Raw genomic sequence first — 15,969 nt, forward strand, 5'->3', positions numbered from 1 at the left:
ATCTAGACCAAATGGCAAAGCCCCGTTTGCAAATGACGGAGCGGCAGTGGCTCTATACTATGGTTTCCGTTTTCTGCCATTCTATGCACGACGTAGTCTCTGCCAGGAGCGTCACGAACGCCCGTGTACCTTTGGCATTCATATGCCCCCCTCATGTTGCCTCGCCCAGAAACCTGCATTTCGTATACAGACTGCAGCCGAGAAACAAAGAGTATTGGGAGAGGGGCATATAATGCTGCACAATGGCAAGTGAATGAAAACTAAAGAGGTAAAAAGAAAAGTGTCTTGCAGTGAATTGTAGCCAATATTGAACAAAAAAAGCAGCTATGGAAATGAGGAGTACCGACCAATGGCAAGCGACCAACGACGACCAACAACCGACGATTCACCATCCACCGCGATTGGACATTCAGCTCCGGCCAAGCACGACAACATGCACAAATGTACGTACGAAGCCACGCAGTCCATACAGTCCATAAAGTCCATGAAGCTATGCAAGATCAAATATCGCGGCATGTTCTCACCCTGTTCAGACTACCTGCGAGAGCAGAGGGGCAAGAGAAACATACAAACATGCATGGGCGGCGAGAGTGACGTGCAAACGTTGCAGACAGTACACCACATCCTCAGCATGTCACCTTTCTGTGACGTCCCCCCATGCTCCCACGTCCCCAGTCCCCATGCCCGAGGATGCAGTCTGCCATGTAGGCGAGTAGAAAAAAGGCACAAAAAAGAAGCCGGGAACGTCGAGGATCGACAACTAGACCTGAACGGCTGTCCTTTGCAGCGGCGGCTCTGTAGTTGAAGCTGTCCGTCATCGTAGAGTGCTAGGCGAGACTTTGTTGATGCCCGCACACTCCCTTGTCCTCGCCCTCGACTTCGACCTCGACATAGCACGTCTCTCTCTGACCGTGCATCTCTGGTCTACTCTCACCTCCTTGTCGCTTTTGTCTCACTTTTCTTTCCTTCTCTCAGGCAGCAGTTTGGTGGAGGCTTTGGTGCACGTTTGCAGGTCCGTCGAGGAAGGTAGACTGTTTACACCCGAAGCGATCAAGAACAGGAAGGAGCGATGCACAGAATAAATGTCGCCGTCCAGATGCTCCAGCAACCAAAACATTGCAAAGCCATATGTGACGGTAGCTCCTGCCCTGTCCGTCCCTCCCTCTCTACCCTCTCCTTCCTCTTCTGATTTCTGTTGCTTCTTGCCTATTCTTCCCTGTTTTCTATTTCTTGCCCTCTTCCTTTTTTGTCTTCCAAACTGTTCTCTCTGTCTATATTCCTTCTTCTTAATCTTTTTTCTTGTTTTCTCTGCTTTGCCTCCCCTCCCATCAGCACGTTCTCTCTACATCTCTACATCTACTCAACATCGTTACCCAGCGTCATTACGCATCATCGTTATATATCCTTTCTCTTTCGTATCTCTCTTTCATCGTTCACCATGCTCACCGTCAATTTGAACAGCTCCCGGCTGTTTTCTGGACGCATGGCCGCACCCGTGAAGAGCATCACGATCGCACGTACTGTTGCCACACTGCCTCCTCGCATGGCACCCATGGCACCCGCTGCGGCTGCTCAGCAGACCCAGGACGAGGACAAGGACACGCCCATTGTTCAGGAGGCCGGCATGGGTCCCGTCGATGCCAATGCCACGCCCTCTCGGGACCAGTTCTGGCGCAAGATTCCCGTCTGGAAGGACGTGTCCACGGACGAGTTCCTCTCGTACAAGTGGGGAGTCCGTGTACCCTCCCTGTTTTGTTTTCTGTTGCTGTACCTCCTTGTTCTGCACACACACTGACTTCCCTACGACTCCCACAGATCAAGAACACGGTCCAGGGTGAGCTCAAGCTCGCTCGCTTCCTCGAGCAGGTGCTCCCCGACGAGATCCCCATGACCGACGTGGCCAATGGCGGCTCTGGCAAGCTCGTTCAGACCCGCGAGGCGCTGGTCACGGACGTCGTCGACGGCATCAAGACGGCGACCATGTCGACGCGCATGACGCCTTATATTCTCAGCCGCATCAACTGGGCCGATCCGCGCAATGACCCCGTGTTCCGTCAGTTCATTCCCGTCAAATCCCGCATGCTGCCTGACCACCCCAAGCTGGCTCTGGACTCGCTGCACGAGCATGCCGACTCGCCCGTGAGCGGCCTCGTTCATCGTTACAACGACAAGGCTCTGTTCCTTCGTAAGATGTCCCTTATTCACTTACATGTCCTCACCCTTGTGCACGACGCTGACCAACAGCCACGTCGGTCTGCCCGACTTACTGCATGTTCTGCACGCGCTCCTATGCCGTGGGTGCCGACACGGACTCGGTGAAGAAGGCGTCCATGAAGCCCACCAAGACGCGCTGGGAAGAGGCTCTTGCTTATGTTGAGCGCACCCCTCAGCTTCAAGACATTGTCGTCTCCGGCGGCGATGCCTACTATCTGCAGCCTGAGCAGCTGGCCTACATTGGCCAGCGCCTGATTGCCATGCCCAACATCAAGCGCTTCCGCTTCGCGTCCAAGGGCTTGGCCGTCGCCCCAGCGCGCATCCTGGACGACCAAGACTCTTGGTTCCAGGCTCTCAAGTTCGTGGCCGACGAGGCCCGCAAGGCCGGCAAGGCCATGGCGCTGCACACCCACTTCAACCACCCTCACGAGATCTCCTGGGTGTCCGAGCTGGCGGCCCGCCGCCTCTTTGAATCCGGCATTATGGTCCGCAACCAGACCGTTCTTATGCGCGGCGTCAACGACGACACGGCCACCATGTCGGCGCTGATCCGCAACCTCGCCGACAGCAACATTTTCCCCTACTATGTCTACCAGTGTGACATGGTCGAGAAGGTCGAGCACCTCCGCACGCCGCTCCAGACCATCCTGGATCTCGAGGCTCAGATCCGCGGTTCCATTGCGGGCTTCGTGATGCCCCAGTTCGTCGTTGACCTGCCCGGCGGCGGTGGCAAGCGTCTGGCGTGCTCGCACCTCTCGTACGACCGCACCACGGGCGTGTCGCGCTTCATGGCCCCTGCCGTGACGGGCCGGGACAAGGAAAACAAAGTCTACGAGTACTACGACCCCGTGGACGCGGTTGTTGCGTCCAACGCTGGTGGCCAGTGACGACGAAGGACAGCCTCTACTATACCAACAACAGCAAGGGCACGTTCGCACACCAAAGGGAGCGAAAGAAGCCGAATTTGGATTTTTTGGGCCAGCACCATGGTATGGGGTATGTGAATGGATATGGAAAATTTAACGCAAGGAGCGAACTGCCCTTGGATGTATCTGAATCTGGATCGGGACATCTGGAAATCTGGCGGCATTGTATGGAGAGGAAAATATGTACGTACGAATGTACGATGGCTTTGCGAGTTAATGTTCGGGGCGTGGCATCACGGTCGAGAAAGATCATCATTGGGCTGGGAGGATATACACAGTAGCCTGAACAAAAACTAAAATCAAACCAGATGCAAAAGTCATAGTAAACAAAATCGTGACTTCAATTCGACGCAAGTATGTCGTGGATAGTTGAACACTTACGTCCCGGTAATACGTGATAATGTGTGATTGAATTCGAGAACACCAGTTCCTGAAAGCTGAGGACGTGTTACGTTATCGTCTAGTCTAATGAGTCGAGCAGGTAAGAGGCCCGGGAGCTGTGCGGCAAGGAAGAGAACGCCAACAGACAGATCTTGGTCAGGTTCACGGGCCGTTGTCAGTTTTAGAACTGAACAGAGTCTCAAGGACAATGTCGTACTTCGTAGTCGATGTCAAAAGCAAGGTCAAGATACCGCCGGAAATGGAGACTCTCCGACGACAAAAGGAGAAGCAACCTGAAAGACTGAAAGAAATATTAAGGAATGCACCAAAAGAACAATACAAGAATAGAAAATCATCAGTGCGTGCAGGCGCAGTGGTGCAACGTGCTCATACACGTAGTGTACATCTCTCTCTCTCTAATAAAAATAAAATAAAATAAAACCACCAGCGCCCCAAGCGCCTCTTCCCGTCCTGTGCACTCGCTAAGTAAGCTCCACCCGAACCAGACGATCCATACGATGGCGGTTGTACTGCTTGTTGCCGTGTACAAAGTGATCTCCCCGTCGATGAAATCGTTTCTATGCGACGACATGGGAGGCGGCATCGGACGCTTTCGACGGCTGTGTTGTATTAGCCGATCATTGTCGTCGCCGTCGGTAGGTGTGGTGTCATTGAGAAACGTGGGCTGCTCAATGTTGTACATGCTTGGGGAATGTAAACGTGTGTTTCTGGTTTTACGTATTTGATTTCGGCATCAAGCGGCTACCTCCTCTGGCCCCTGTCGGCTGAGTAGATTCTGTTATCTCTTTTCTCAAAATGAAATGACTTGGCAAGCCCAGAGCGGCTAGTTGGCATAGAACGCAACAAGGAACCCTGAAGGAGATACAGACACTTGATAGGATTACTACGAGTATTTGGGAACAGGAGTGGGAAAAGGCGAGAAAGCCGAGGGCAAGGAAGACAGGACGGTATTCAAGTGTGATAAAAATGATAGATGACAGTCGAAATCACATTGTGACAGTGTGAACAGAAAAAATCCGCAGCAGATCGTTGCCGTTCCCGGGAAAGATTGGCAGGTCACCGGGGGGGGGAGGGGGCCGGGGTTCCATCCTCGCCGTCCAGCGACCTCCATCGTACGGGCGGCGCCTGGCATTGTGATGCTGTTGCTACCGCCGTGTCCGCAATGTGCTCCCATCGGCAGTATCCAGGGGAATTGAAGAAATGAGGAGAAAAGGAAAAGAAAAAGAAGTAAAAAAGACGAAAGCGCGCGTGAAACGGGCGAGATGGGAGAATAAAACCAGACAAAGGTAACACGACGAGCGGAGGACTTCGTCCGCGAATCCTCGAGGTTGCAGTCGGCAGGGCCACAAGGCAGTCTGACCGTCTGGCGTCGTTCCTTGGCGCTTCCGACGAATTTTGTTGCCCACCGAGCCACCCTCTAGTTCTCGCACAGATGATCATAAAAGAGGGTCTTTTTGGCGTCGAGGGCGCTTCTGTGCCCGGCGGACGCGGGATGCTGACTTTGTTTCTATTTTCAACCGTCTGGTGCGGTTTCTCACTCGCCTCCCTTCTCCACGACACGGACTCGGCACGGTAGGTTGACGCTGAACACGCGTCGCACCACCGGACGACAATATGGACGACACTGTGTATGCACGTCTTCGGTATCGACGGACGGCCGAGACTGACGCGTTCCCGTTTGTTCCACCTCCTTCTTTTGCAACGTCCTCGGCTGGTACAGCGTCCATATGCACCTGCATTCACTATCCACAATCTTCACCATATGCATGCAGTGCTGGACCCGTGCTACAAAATGCAGGCCATGGACACGCAGCTCGACCGGCAGACGGGTTTGCGCGGCACAGAGCACTACGTGCAACGCCACTCAGCTCGGAAAAGAAGAAGCAAAGGGACGAAGAAAGAAGGAGAAGAAAAGGACGACGACGAAACTGTACGACATATGCAGTGCCCCCAGATGAAGTGTTTAACGTCTCGTACCAGCTCGAGTTGTGCTCTCGATACTGATCTCGCTACAAACCAAGACGATTTCCACATTCACATTGAAGCTATAAAAGTTGAGGCGGTTCCTACAACGTTCGACACCCTCCTGCTCCGCACAAACAGCTCGGATATGGCGGTGGACGACTTGTCATTAATAAAAAAGCAAGCGGGGATTTCTCTCAGGGCTCCATGGCAATTTTGCATCTCCCGCCTTTTGCTCGCGTCCGGAGCATTTTAACGTCGTATTTTACGGTTGCCATTCTGTTGAGAGGTTAATCCTGGCCAGAGACTAGCTAGGATGCTGTTCACATACGAAGGAATCGGTTGGCGCCCCAAATCCAAAAGTCAATAAGCAGCATTGCTTGCCGGGCATGGGGCCAGGCCTGTCAACAATATGCCTGCAAGGTCCCACACAAAATACAACACTGTAAATTTGTTAATATATCGCTGGGGCGAAGAGAAAACGAGCCCGGCCAAAATAAAACGGTATTCATTGGACGTCTTACTCGTTTGAAGACGCAAATACTGTGTAAAGACACGAAATTGAAGGCACGGCGAGACGACGATCATGTCAAAAGAGGCAAAAAGGACGGGCACCAGGATGGGCCAACCGGACGTGACCAGGCAGACTCGCAGACAACAGTGTTCACTGAGCAGTGAGAGTTGACCGGTTTGAGACGAGTCAGACAAGGGCAAACCGCGTACCGGGGCCCTGGCAGTCCCAGAAAAGCTCATCTGCCCGGTAATCAACCAGCTGCCGATCGTGGTGCATATGAGGAAAGGCTTTCTGTCTGGGGTATGAAAAGAGGCGGAGGCCGGGGCAGGCGAAAGCAAAAAGTGTAGAGAGTGGAGAGGAGAATACACGACAATGGACGAGACAAATGAAAGCCAAGACGTCCACCGGCTGCCAATGCAAAGCGCAGGTCACGTTGCTTAATGTTTTTTTTGTTTTTTTTTTTTTTTTTTTTTTTTTTTTTTTTTTTTTTTTTTTTTTTTTTCTTCTTCTCACGACGTACGGAGTATGTTTTCTGTACGATGGATGTCGTATGTCGTATGCGTATGTCGTATGTCGTACATTGTGTTTTGGGGACAGACGCAGCGAGACAAGAAGGTAGAAAATCAAAAATAGACAGCTCGTTTCAGATTGGCTCTGCCGAGACCACGTCGAAGAGCTAAATTAGATTAACACCAGAGGGCGGGACCGCGACTTTGTAATAATACTTTGTACGTGCACACGCTTAGAAGCTCCTGTAGCATTTAGCTTGTCGTGGCTTTCAGAACAACTTACCAAAAACACACAAAAAAAGAAAAGAAACGCAGATCGTTCACCGGTTAGGCAATGGCTTCATACTTGTGAATAGGAGAAGTGGAAGAAGCAGTCTCCGGCTGATACGAGCAGGGAGACCTTTTTCCCAGATATCCTGGGGTAATTGCTTTTCAATGTCTCGCTCTCACACATGGTCATTTCCGGAGTTTGTTTTTTTGTTCCACCGTCTCACATGTGTCCTGCGTGTCTCGTCTTGGCCCTCGTGGATGTGTCTCGCTATCGTGTCTTAGTTTGCGTTTTTTTTTCCTTTTTTTTTTTTTTTTTTTTTTTTTTTTTTTTTTTTTTTTTTTTTCAGCTGTTGCTTTTCTTTAGGTTCTTCCTTTTCTTCCCCTTTCTTGACCCATATACACGACTACAATTATGTGCAACCAACGACAGCCATATTCTCGAAAATGGAAAGTAAATAAACGTAGAAGAATACCAAAAGTAAAGAAAGGACGGCTCAGACGCCTTTTAGCAGCCACCACAATATAATTATGCAAATGGCCAATGCGCAGGCGCATAAAATGCTGTACAAGACTCTCAGCGGCCGCCGGATACCTACCGAGCTGCCGCCTTCCAGCAAAACAGGGTCATGGCGTCGTGGCTCAGTCGACAGCAGCGACATCGCATATTGCCATCCAAGGTGCACTCGCTTTGAACACTTTGTTAATAGATTGCATTGGCAGTTGTAGCGTTTTAATCTAGTGCTTTCCTTCACTCTCCTGTAGGCTCTTGCCGTATTTGTTGACTCTGTAGCAAGGAAGGTGCCATCTATGGTCGCTGCCGTTATTTATTGCTGGTGTCCGAGCGACGATAGCCAAACACGGCAGGAACGACGGCTTCGTGCGATCTGCTCTTGCCTCACGATATTCCACACTCTTCCTTCCCCTGCAAGTTGCAATGCTGCTCCTTCCCCTTCTCAGCGTATTACGGAGTACAGAGCACACGTGTATGGAGCGTGCCTTCCCTCGCTGTACACAGACACGTTGCACAACAGGAAAGAAAGAGAAGAACAAAATAGAGAGGGAAAAATCCTGGGACGCCCACAAAAACGGCGATCCCTCTCTCCTTGTCGAGAAAACAAGAGGCAACGAAGCAGACATCCTGGACCCAAGCAGATGGCCAGAAATGAAGAAGAAGGGCGACAAGAACGAAACAGATTAAAACCTCTGCGCCGCCCACGTTGCGCCCTCGTGTCTTGCTACCAAACTTTCCCCGTCTCTGGTTCACGTTTCTTCTCTTTTGCTTTTGCTTTCTCTTCTGTTCTTTTGTTCTTTTGTTCTTTTCTTCTTTAATCTTCATCGGTCGTCCATTCGCCCTGCAGGCCCACCGCCAATAACACGCACTGACAATACGACGTACGGACGCATCACCGACATGACCATCGACCAGACGACCATCCACGGATATCTTACTGCAAGCCACAATTGCCCCTGAGCAACAACGCAGAAAATACGCAGTGCCCCTGGACTTTGCTTCTACTGTTTACCAGCAGTGTCCCCAGCTGATCGTCGACGGTCGACGAAACAAAACGAAACAATACGACTGACGACGGGCAACAACAGACGAAGAACCCAAAAGGACGATTTTAGGATACTTCGCACGGGCAAACACAACCCACGCGAGAAGCTGCCTTCTGCGCACACCGAGCACCACCACGTCCACTGGGGCACTCCAGACCCTGGTCAGTTCCGCTGTTCGCTGCCGCTTGTTTTGCAGGCTGGCTCCATTTTTCACGAGGCGGTTAAGAAAAAGGGAGTTGGGGTAAAGAGCAGGGAGACGGGGCAGTTTGAAAGGCAAAGGGGATATTAATCACAACACTGCTAACGAACATGCCAAACCAGTAGATAACAGCAGCAGACAATTATGCCTGCGCTCGAGCACCACAACGGCCAGTTCGTTGTGTCTGATGTTAGCTGTTGTTCCGTGCTGAAGATGGGCGCCAATGCCGTTGAAGCCGTTGAAGCCGCCGAGGCCTTTGCCTCCATTAAAACGTCTACAAGCACCACCGGCACAGGCACCATCGCCAAGACCACCGGAGCGAGCAGGATTGCCGCTGACAGGATTCCCACTACGGGCACTGACAACAGCAGCAGGGCTGCCACTGCAACCTCAGCCGGAATCACAACCATCACCGCTGACACGCCAACCAGTGGCACTGGGGTTGACGCTGCCAAGGTCCAGGTTGAGGACCCTGGTAACAATTCTGGGCCCGCGCCAACCAACACCAAGACTTGTGGAGGCAACATTTGCAACACAAGCTCAAGCTCAAGCACAGCGACCGGGGATGCCTCGTTATGTTCATCTCCTGCTCTGGATTCTGCTTGTCCTGTGTCTGTAGCTTCTTTGCCCTCTTTGCCATTACCAATGCCATTGTCGCCTCTTGCTTCCCTTTCAACAACCGCTTCTGCTCCCCTTCTTCGTCCCACGTCAGCCTCCGCTTCCTCGTCTACCTTTACACTTTCCAAAGCGCCTCCACCAAAGAAATACGCACGTATTCCTCCTCCCATCGAGATCGGCGGCAAGCTTCGCAACAGTACTGCCTTTTTGCTGTCACCCTCGCCTCCTCAGTCTGCCCTCCTCTCTCCTCCCTCGGGTACGCTGTTTTCGACACCCTCCACATCCTCTCTTCAGTCGCCCTTCTCCTCTCTTTTCAACAACACGGTGTCTGCTCCAGATACACGGGCCTCTTCGCCTTCCTCACGCACACTCACGAAGACTGCCATCGGCTCTCACACTGACGACGACGGCACCAACAACAGCAGCAACAGCAGTAGCAGGACCAACAACGACGACACCGCCTCGACCTGCGTCCACGGAGCGTCCGAGTCGGTTTCAAACCCCACATCGCCAACTTTGACGGTTTGGCCTGGCTACAACGGCATCGGCGGCCACGACACCGACAGTGACAACCTCGCCAGCCAACTTATTGGGCCTGTCCGCTGTCGCTCTTTGTCCGCCGGTCATAGCAGCATGACTATGACGGCCACCGCTGCTACACGGAACGCAACTGCAAGCGACAACTGCGACCACAACCACGGCCACTTTCTCCGCGCCAGCTTCGACGGGACGGCTGCCGGGCGCATGAACACTGCCCGGACGAGTACCAGCAGCCACGGCAACGGCAATAGTAAGAGCAACAGCAGCAACAGCCGCTGGCGTCCGACCTCTGCAAAGAGTGCACGAAGCGCCGAACGGGTTCGTAGACGGTCGCCGAGCCCGCTGTTCAACCCGTTTGCCCGCGTTTCCCGCCACCGACACAACGACACCCGCGACAACAACAACAACGACAGCATGCTTGCCAGCACAAGCAACGGGCGCCAGCCCACTTACAACCGGCGGGGCTCCTTGTCCTCCGGTGCTGCACCGCCGCCATTGACTCGTGAAGAGTTTGAGGCTCTTCCCGTGGCCATTCAACGAAAGGTGAGTTGATGGTGCTGTTTTCCGCAGCTCGTTCAGATCGATCCGACGTAGCAAGCAAAGAAAGAAAGAAGCAAGTGCGAGACGAGAATCACAAACCATGAAAAGGCTGCACTCTCAGCCTTCAGCCCTTCAGCCTTCAGCCCTCCAGCCGTTCACATCGGGGTTGATGAGGCTCCACCCGCCCGTTTTCCTTTTTTCTGTTCTTTTTTTTTTCTCAAATTCCTTTTTTGTTCGTTTCCATCGCGTTCGTCCCTTCTCTGTTCGCGTCTCCGCATCTTCGCCATTGTTGTGACGCATCACATTGCACTGCTGGCAACGTTGGCGCCCTCCATCCCAATCCCATCCAATCCCATCCAATCAACACGCATCCCCGACTGCCCATTGGCCAGCTTTGGGGCGTTGCAAGCACTCGCTTGCACAGACATGGATCTCCATGGGGCACCTCATCACATCGCGCCTTTTTGGCCTTCCTTAATGTCCCCTCATTTTTGCTTGGTTCATTCCCTGTCAGCTGGGCGGCAATCGGGCAGTGCCACGATCCAATGAGAGTTTGTTGATAGCCCCCAACCACACTTGAACACTTTTGTGACTGCATAGCAAATGCATGCGTTATCACAGCTGGTGAGGAGCGAAATGAGTGTGAGAATTGCGGGTGAGAAAAAGACAGATGAGAAGCGAAAAGGGAAAGCACCAAAGAGACGGCAGGGCTGAAATGAAAGCCATCCCACGCTCTAGCCAATGTCAGTCGAGAAATAGACAGTTGGACGTCGGTCAACGGCGAGTCGAGATGAGACGAACGGTAGGAACACGGACAACACGACGACAAACCGGCAACGACAAGAGCTGTGCCCGAAACGGCAAATCCGGCTGGGGGCGTTACTCGCATTGTGCATGCGAAGCGCCACACAGCTGCCTGACTGGGACAGTTGGGGTTGCGAGAAAAGTGAAGAGAGACGAAAGAGGACATGGACGAGAAAAGAAGACTGAGAAGGTGGCCAGTGGCCGCTTGAAAGAGATGTCGTCTTTTCCCGGCCGCCTTTCCTTTTTCATCGATCTCGACATCCACGGCCGCCACGTCTCTGCACGAACGTGCCTCTTTGCTTTTCTGTTCTTCTGTCCGTTCCACCGCTGTATCTTTTCTTTTTCGTCCGTTCGGTCCTTTGTGTGTCCGGGGTCTCTCCATCCTGTTCATGTCTCGCAATTGCTTGCCCTGTGCGGCCTCTTGCGGGCCTTTTGCCTCCTCTGCTGCATGTCTCGCTCGGTCTGGCGCTATCTCGCGTCTTTTGTTCATCCCGCGCATCATCCATTGCACATCACATCCCATACTCTGCACTCGCGCTCTGCACTCGCACTCTGCACTCGCACTCTGCACTCGCACTCTGCACTCTGCACATCGTTTCCGTCCGCTGTATTGCCTGCTATGCGGTCACTTCTCCCTTGGGCGGAACTGAGAAAAGTCCAAATATGAGGGGGGGGAACCGAAAGAGTCTGGCGGTGTGTTGTTCGGGAACCGACGATCATTACCTGCCATCAACGACCAGCTTGACAAGGTATGCGCTGGCCTTGGGTTGCAAGCGTGTGTGACTTCAGCGAGCATTTCCTCTCTGGGATTTCTTTTCTTCTCTTCTGTCTTATGTTTTTTTTTTTTTTCTGCTTATTTTTTTCTTATTTTTATGTCTCGTTTTGTCACATCATTTGTCTCCCACACCACATGCAAGGTCCACGCAAATCACCCCCCAACGCACCGCTGAATGGCCTGGCCCAAGCAAGAATAGGTGCGTTAGGGCGTCTTGGGACCCAGCGACCTGCATATGCAGTGGTCGGGGTGATGCATTGGTGGGTGGCTTTTGGCGCAGCTAGGTGCAGCTTGGAGTTTGGTGCATTGCAGGCTCCGTCTGGGCTACCAGTGAAGCGCTGCAGCGCCTGTGCGTGCACTGCATCGCTCTAACTGTATGTGCCTGAGCTGCGCTGACAGGGACCTGACCACTGCCTGAACTGGCACCTGGCCCCTTGCCCCTTTTTGCTCACTGCCCCTTATCCGCGCTCCACTTTTTGCCCATTGTCCTTTTGCTCTTTTCCTCTTTGGCCAAAGCAAGCCAAGCTTCCTCTCCACATCGGCGACGTTGCTCTCCTTTCTGCGAGAGCTCTCTCTCGTTCCTTTCACTTGCTTTTGACCGTCCTTTTCCTCGTCCTTTTTCTTGTCACTCCATGCCAGCTCGCCTCCGACTCTCTCCTCTGGGCTTTCTTTTTATTGTCTTTTGTTCCGTGGAGGTTCCTTTCGTGTCGATCTCCCTCGCCTTTGCGGACATCATCATCACAAAATCTCTCGTCTTTCTCCTCGCTCCTAGTCTCCTCCTGTCTCTTCCTTTCTCTCTCCTTTACGCCCTCTCCACCGCTTGCTTTCCTTTTTCTATCCACTCCCCATATAGCACGCATATTCCCTCGGTCAGTTCTCGACGAAATTGCCTTCTCGTATCTTTCTCCAACCAACACCGGCCACACCGTCTCTGCCCACTCTTGTCCACTCTGGTCTCTTCTCGTTCCTGCATGACCACCAACCACCTTTGCTGCAACTTACCTGCCAGATACAGGTACGCCGCCGCAGCCAGAGTTCTCACGACTTTCCTGCCCACATAATACCTCGCCGATTCCCGCCGCGTCCCTACTAGCCGTTCGTGTTTTGATTTTGATTTTCATCTTCATATATTTTTCGGGGCCTTTCTCCTATTTCTGTGTCATATTATTCCCACGCCATCCAGCCGACGGCCTCTCGTTGGCGTTGTGTTTATTTGTCCCTAGATTCGTGCAAGTACGAAGTACACAACAGCTCCATATTACCATCCCTCTCGGCCATTCTCTCTCCCTCCATTCCATCGTCCCGTCGTCCCACTTGGACCTGATCACATACTTTCCAGCGTGCTTTCTGTCTTTTTTTTCTTCTTTTTTTCTTTTTCTTTCCTCTTTTGTTCTATCTGCTTGCTACTGTCGTCGATCTGCTTTACTACGTTATCATCCCGTCTGCCATTCCAAGCAAAACACTAAACGGTCCTTTTTCTCCCTTCTCAACAGTACTTCTCCACACTCGAACGTCTTCGCTTTGCACAGGGGTCTGGCGCCATCGACGGCATATATCAGCACTACGACGCCATCTCCGTGCAAAACATCCAGCGCCGCAGAGCTCGCCAGGACCGCATCGCCTCGGACAACATCACCACCCGTCTCCGCAAGCGTTCTCTGCGTCTCGAGTCGTCATCTCTGCTGTCCACCAACAGCTACTTCAGCGGCAACAAGAACGGCCCCTCGCCCGCCATTGGTGACGCCGTCGCAGACACCCTCTTCTACGCCAACTTGCCCGACAAGATCAAGAAGCGCGAGTTCTCCCGTGAGGAGCGGCTTGTCCTCGCCGGCCAGCTCCACGCCAGCGTCATCCTCGACGCCGCCGACGAGGCCATCTACAAGATTGGCCGCCGCGCGAGCATCACCCACCGCCTCATCGCCCCAGACATCACTGTGGACACGCCCACCGCCACCTCCTTCCGCCGCAGCATGGAGACTATGCGGTCCGCGGAGTCCATGCAGACCATGGAGGCCATGCACAGCACGAGCGATCCCCGGCTTGCTCCAGGCCGGCGAAACCCCCTCGGCCTCGACGACACCGCTGCCAAGCGTATCAGCGGCGTGCCCGAGTCCTTTTACGACAGCTTTCGCTGGCTGGAAGACGAGGACGACCTGGACCTGCGCCTCTTCCTCGACGACTACCACGCCAACCTGCGCGACGCACTGCCCTCGCCCAGCAAAGAGCGCCGCCCATCGCTTCGTCGCCACCTTTCCATTTCCAAGAAGGCCTTTGGCCGCCCGCTGCCCACGTCCGCCTCGACAGGCAGCAATCTTCTGGGCGCGGGTGTTGGGAAGGGCAGCAGCAGCAACATCAGCAACGGCCGCCCTGCCACAAAGGACGACGCTGCCTCGACGACGCGGACAGCCAGGTCGCCCAGCATGAGCAACAGCAACGGCATGACCACACCCTTCCCTACCATGCCCTCGAGCACGTTTTCCTCGCCCACCCGTCCTGGCTCGCACGTTCGCCGGAAATCACGGACGCTGTCCCTCATCACGCCCAGACAACACGCCGCCCACGACTCCATCTCCAGCATCGACCCAGGCGCCGCACACTACCAGGACCCCGAGGCCCGTCTCAAGCTGCGCGTCTACTTGGCCTCACCGCAAAAGTTTGACGAGGCCATTGAGTTTGGCTTCCCCTCGACCGATGTGCTGTCGTCGATGCCTTCCATGCCCAGCATGTCCATGGCCGGCGGCTCTCCGCCCCTGGGCTCGTCCTCCATCCTGTCGTCCACGTCCACCAAGGGCAATCGCGTTTCCACCGCTCCGACAGCCGTCGAGAAGCGGCATATGCGCCGGGGTACGCGGCAGAGCACCTCGGACGGCACCATGCGGACGTTCCTAGCCGATGAGGACGATGACGAAAACGACAACGCCAATGAGAACGAGAACGAGAACGGAAACACGGCCACTGAAGACGACGACATGACCAAGCTCGACAGCGACCAGGCATCCGTGCCCGACCCGGAATCCCCCAAGACGCCCAACCTGACGCACGACAGTGACCTTGTCGGCGGCATCGGCAGCCGGAAAACCTCGTCCTCGGCGTTCCGCCCGTACCGTATCTCCTCGTCCGCCGACGCGCCACAATCGGCCGGCCACCGGCCAACCGACAGCTACGCTCAGGTGCCTGCGTCGTCGCGCGAGATGACTCTGCGTATGACCCTGACGCGCCTGGATCTGCGCGCCGGCGAGGACGAAATTTATGGCTGGCAGCAGCAGAAGAAGCAGTACCACGTGCACCACCAGAGCAGCAGCCACAATCACCTGCAGGGCCCCAACCACCTCCGCAAATCGTCAAACGCCACGGCCCTCCCGGGCGCTGTGGGGCCGTATTACCCATCGGCGCGCAACGATTCCCTTCGTCTGCCGTCCTCCACTACGACGACAACGACGACGACCACCACCACCACAACCACGTCGACATCGACATCAACGTGCGACAACTCGATCACGTACCTCGGTGCCGGTGCGGTCAGCCGGCCCAAGGCGAGCATCGAGGACGTCTTTGCCGGCATCGACCATTGGGAGGCCGACCAGGACAAGGGCGTCATGAAGCGCTTTTGGAATCGGGTGCGGCGGTCTTAGAGACGCCTCCGCCGCCCATCGCCCTGGCCGAATCCCTTGCTTACTGTGGAGCAGCAGTTGCTTCCCACTCTATTCTGTATTTTCCGCTCTTCCGTCCCCTGCTCTATAGAGTGCGACATGGGTGCTTGCCATTCTTATTTTACGTGGATTTTGCTTCGTTTATCATTTTGTGTTGCATCATACCATTTCTTTGTATCTTTTTAGTCTTTCTTCGTCCAATTCGTGAGGGTCTCTTTGTATTTTTTTAGTATCATTTTTATTTCTTTTCTTTTCCCTTCGTTCAGATATCAACATTAGCCAGCGCTTGCATTTTGTTCATCCTTCTCTTTCATTTTACTCTCTGCACACTTATTTTCAGCTTACATACATTCATTACCAACTACTTTTACTACTACTCTCGTTTTTATTGGTTGTTTTTAGTTTTACCTGGCTTCTGGTTCTATATCACTTCTTTTATTGCCTTATCAGCATACTTCTTATTATTCGTCTGGGCCTTGCATGTAGCCC

General features: G+C 53.6%; 3 protein-coding genes across 3 annotated transcripts; all 3 read left to right on the forward strand.

Moving 5' to 3' along the window:
• Positions 1–1,438: 1,438 nt before the first annotated feature.
• Positions 1,439–3,101, forward strand: SPBR_03466 (lysine 2,3-aminomutase; the record flags this gene model as incomplete). The annotated part of the gene is made up of 3 exons (XM_040761757.1): positions 1,439–1,732; positions 1,816–2,185; positions 2,245–3,101. The coding sequence occupies 3 exons, from the start codon at positions 1,439–1,441 to the stop codon at positions 3,099–3,101; spliced, it is 1,521 nt and encodes a 506-aa protein (XP_040623139.1).
• Positions 3,102–8,697: 5,596 nt separating this feature from the next.
• Positions 8,698–10,305, forward strand: SPBR_03473 (uncharacterized protein; the record flags this gene model as incomplete). The annotated part of the gene is made up of 3 exons (XM_040761764.1): positions 8,698–9,028; positions 9,302–10,254; positions 10,291–10,305. 3 exons carry the CDS (start codon positions 8,698–8,700, stop codon positions 10,303–10,305), a joined length of 1,299 nt encoding a protein of 432 aa, XP_040623140.1.
• Positions 10,306–11,965: 1,660 nt separating this feature from the next.
• Positions 11,966–15,462, forward strand: SPBR_03412 (uncharacterized protein; the record flags this gene model as incomplete). The annotated part of the gene is made up of 3 exons (XM_040761703.1): positions 11,966–12,029; positions 12,143–12,204; positions 13,324–15,462. The coding sequence occupies 3 exons, from the start codon at positions 11,966–11,968 to the stop codon at positions 15,460–15,462; spliced, it is 2,265 nt and encodes a 754-aa protein (XP_040623141.1).
• Positions 15,463–15,969: the final 507 nt, after the last annotated feature.

This window comes from Sporothrix brasiliensis (assembly GCF_000820605.1).
Source record: "Sporothrix brasiliensis 5110 chromosome Unknown Cont13, whole genome shotgun sequence".
Taxonomy (NCBI): Eukaryota; Fungi; Ascomycota; class Sordariomycetes; order Ophiostomatales; family Ophiostomataceae; genus Sporothrix; species Sporothrix brasiliensis.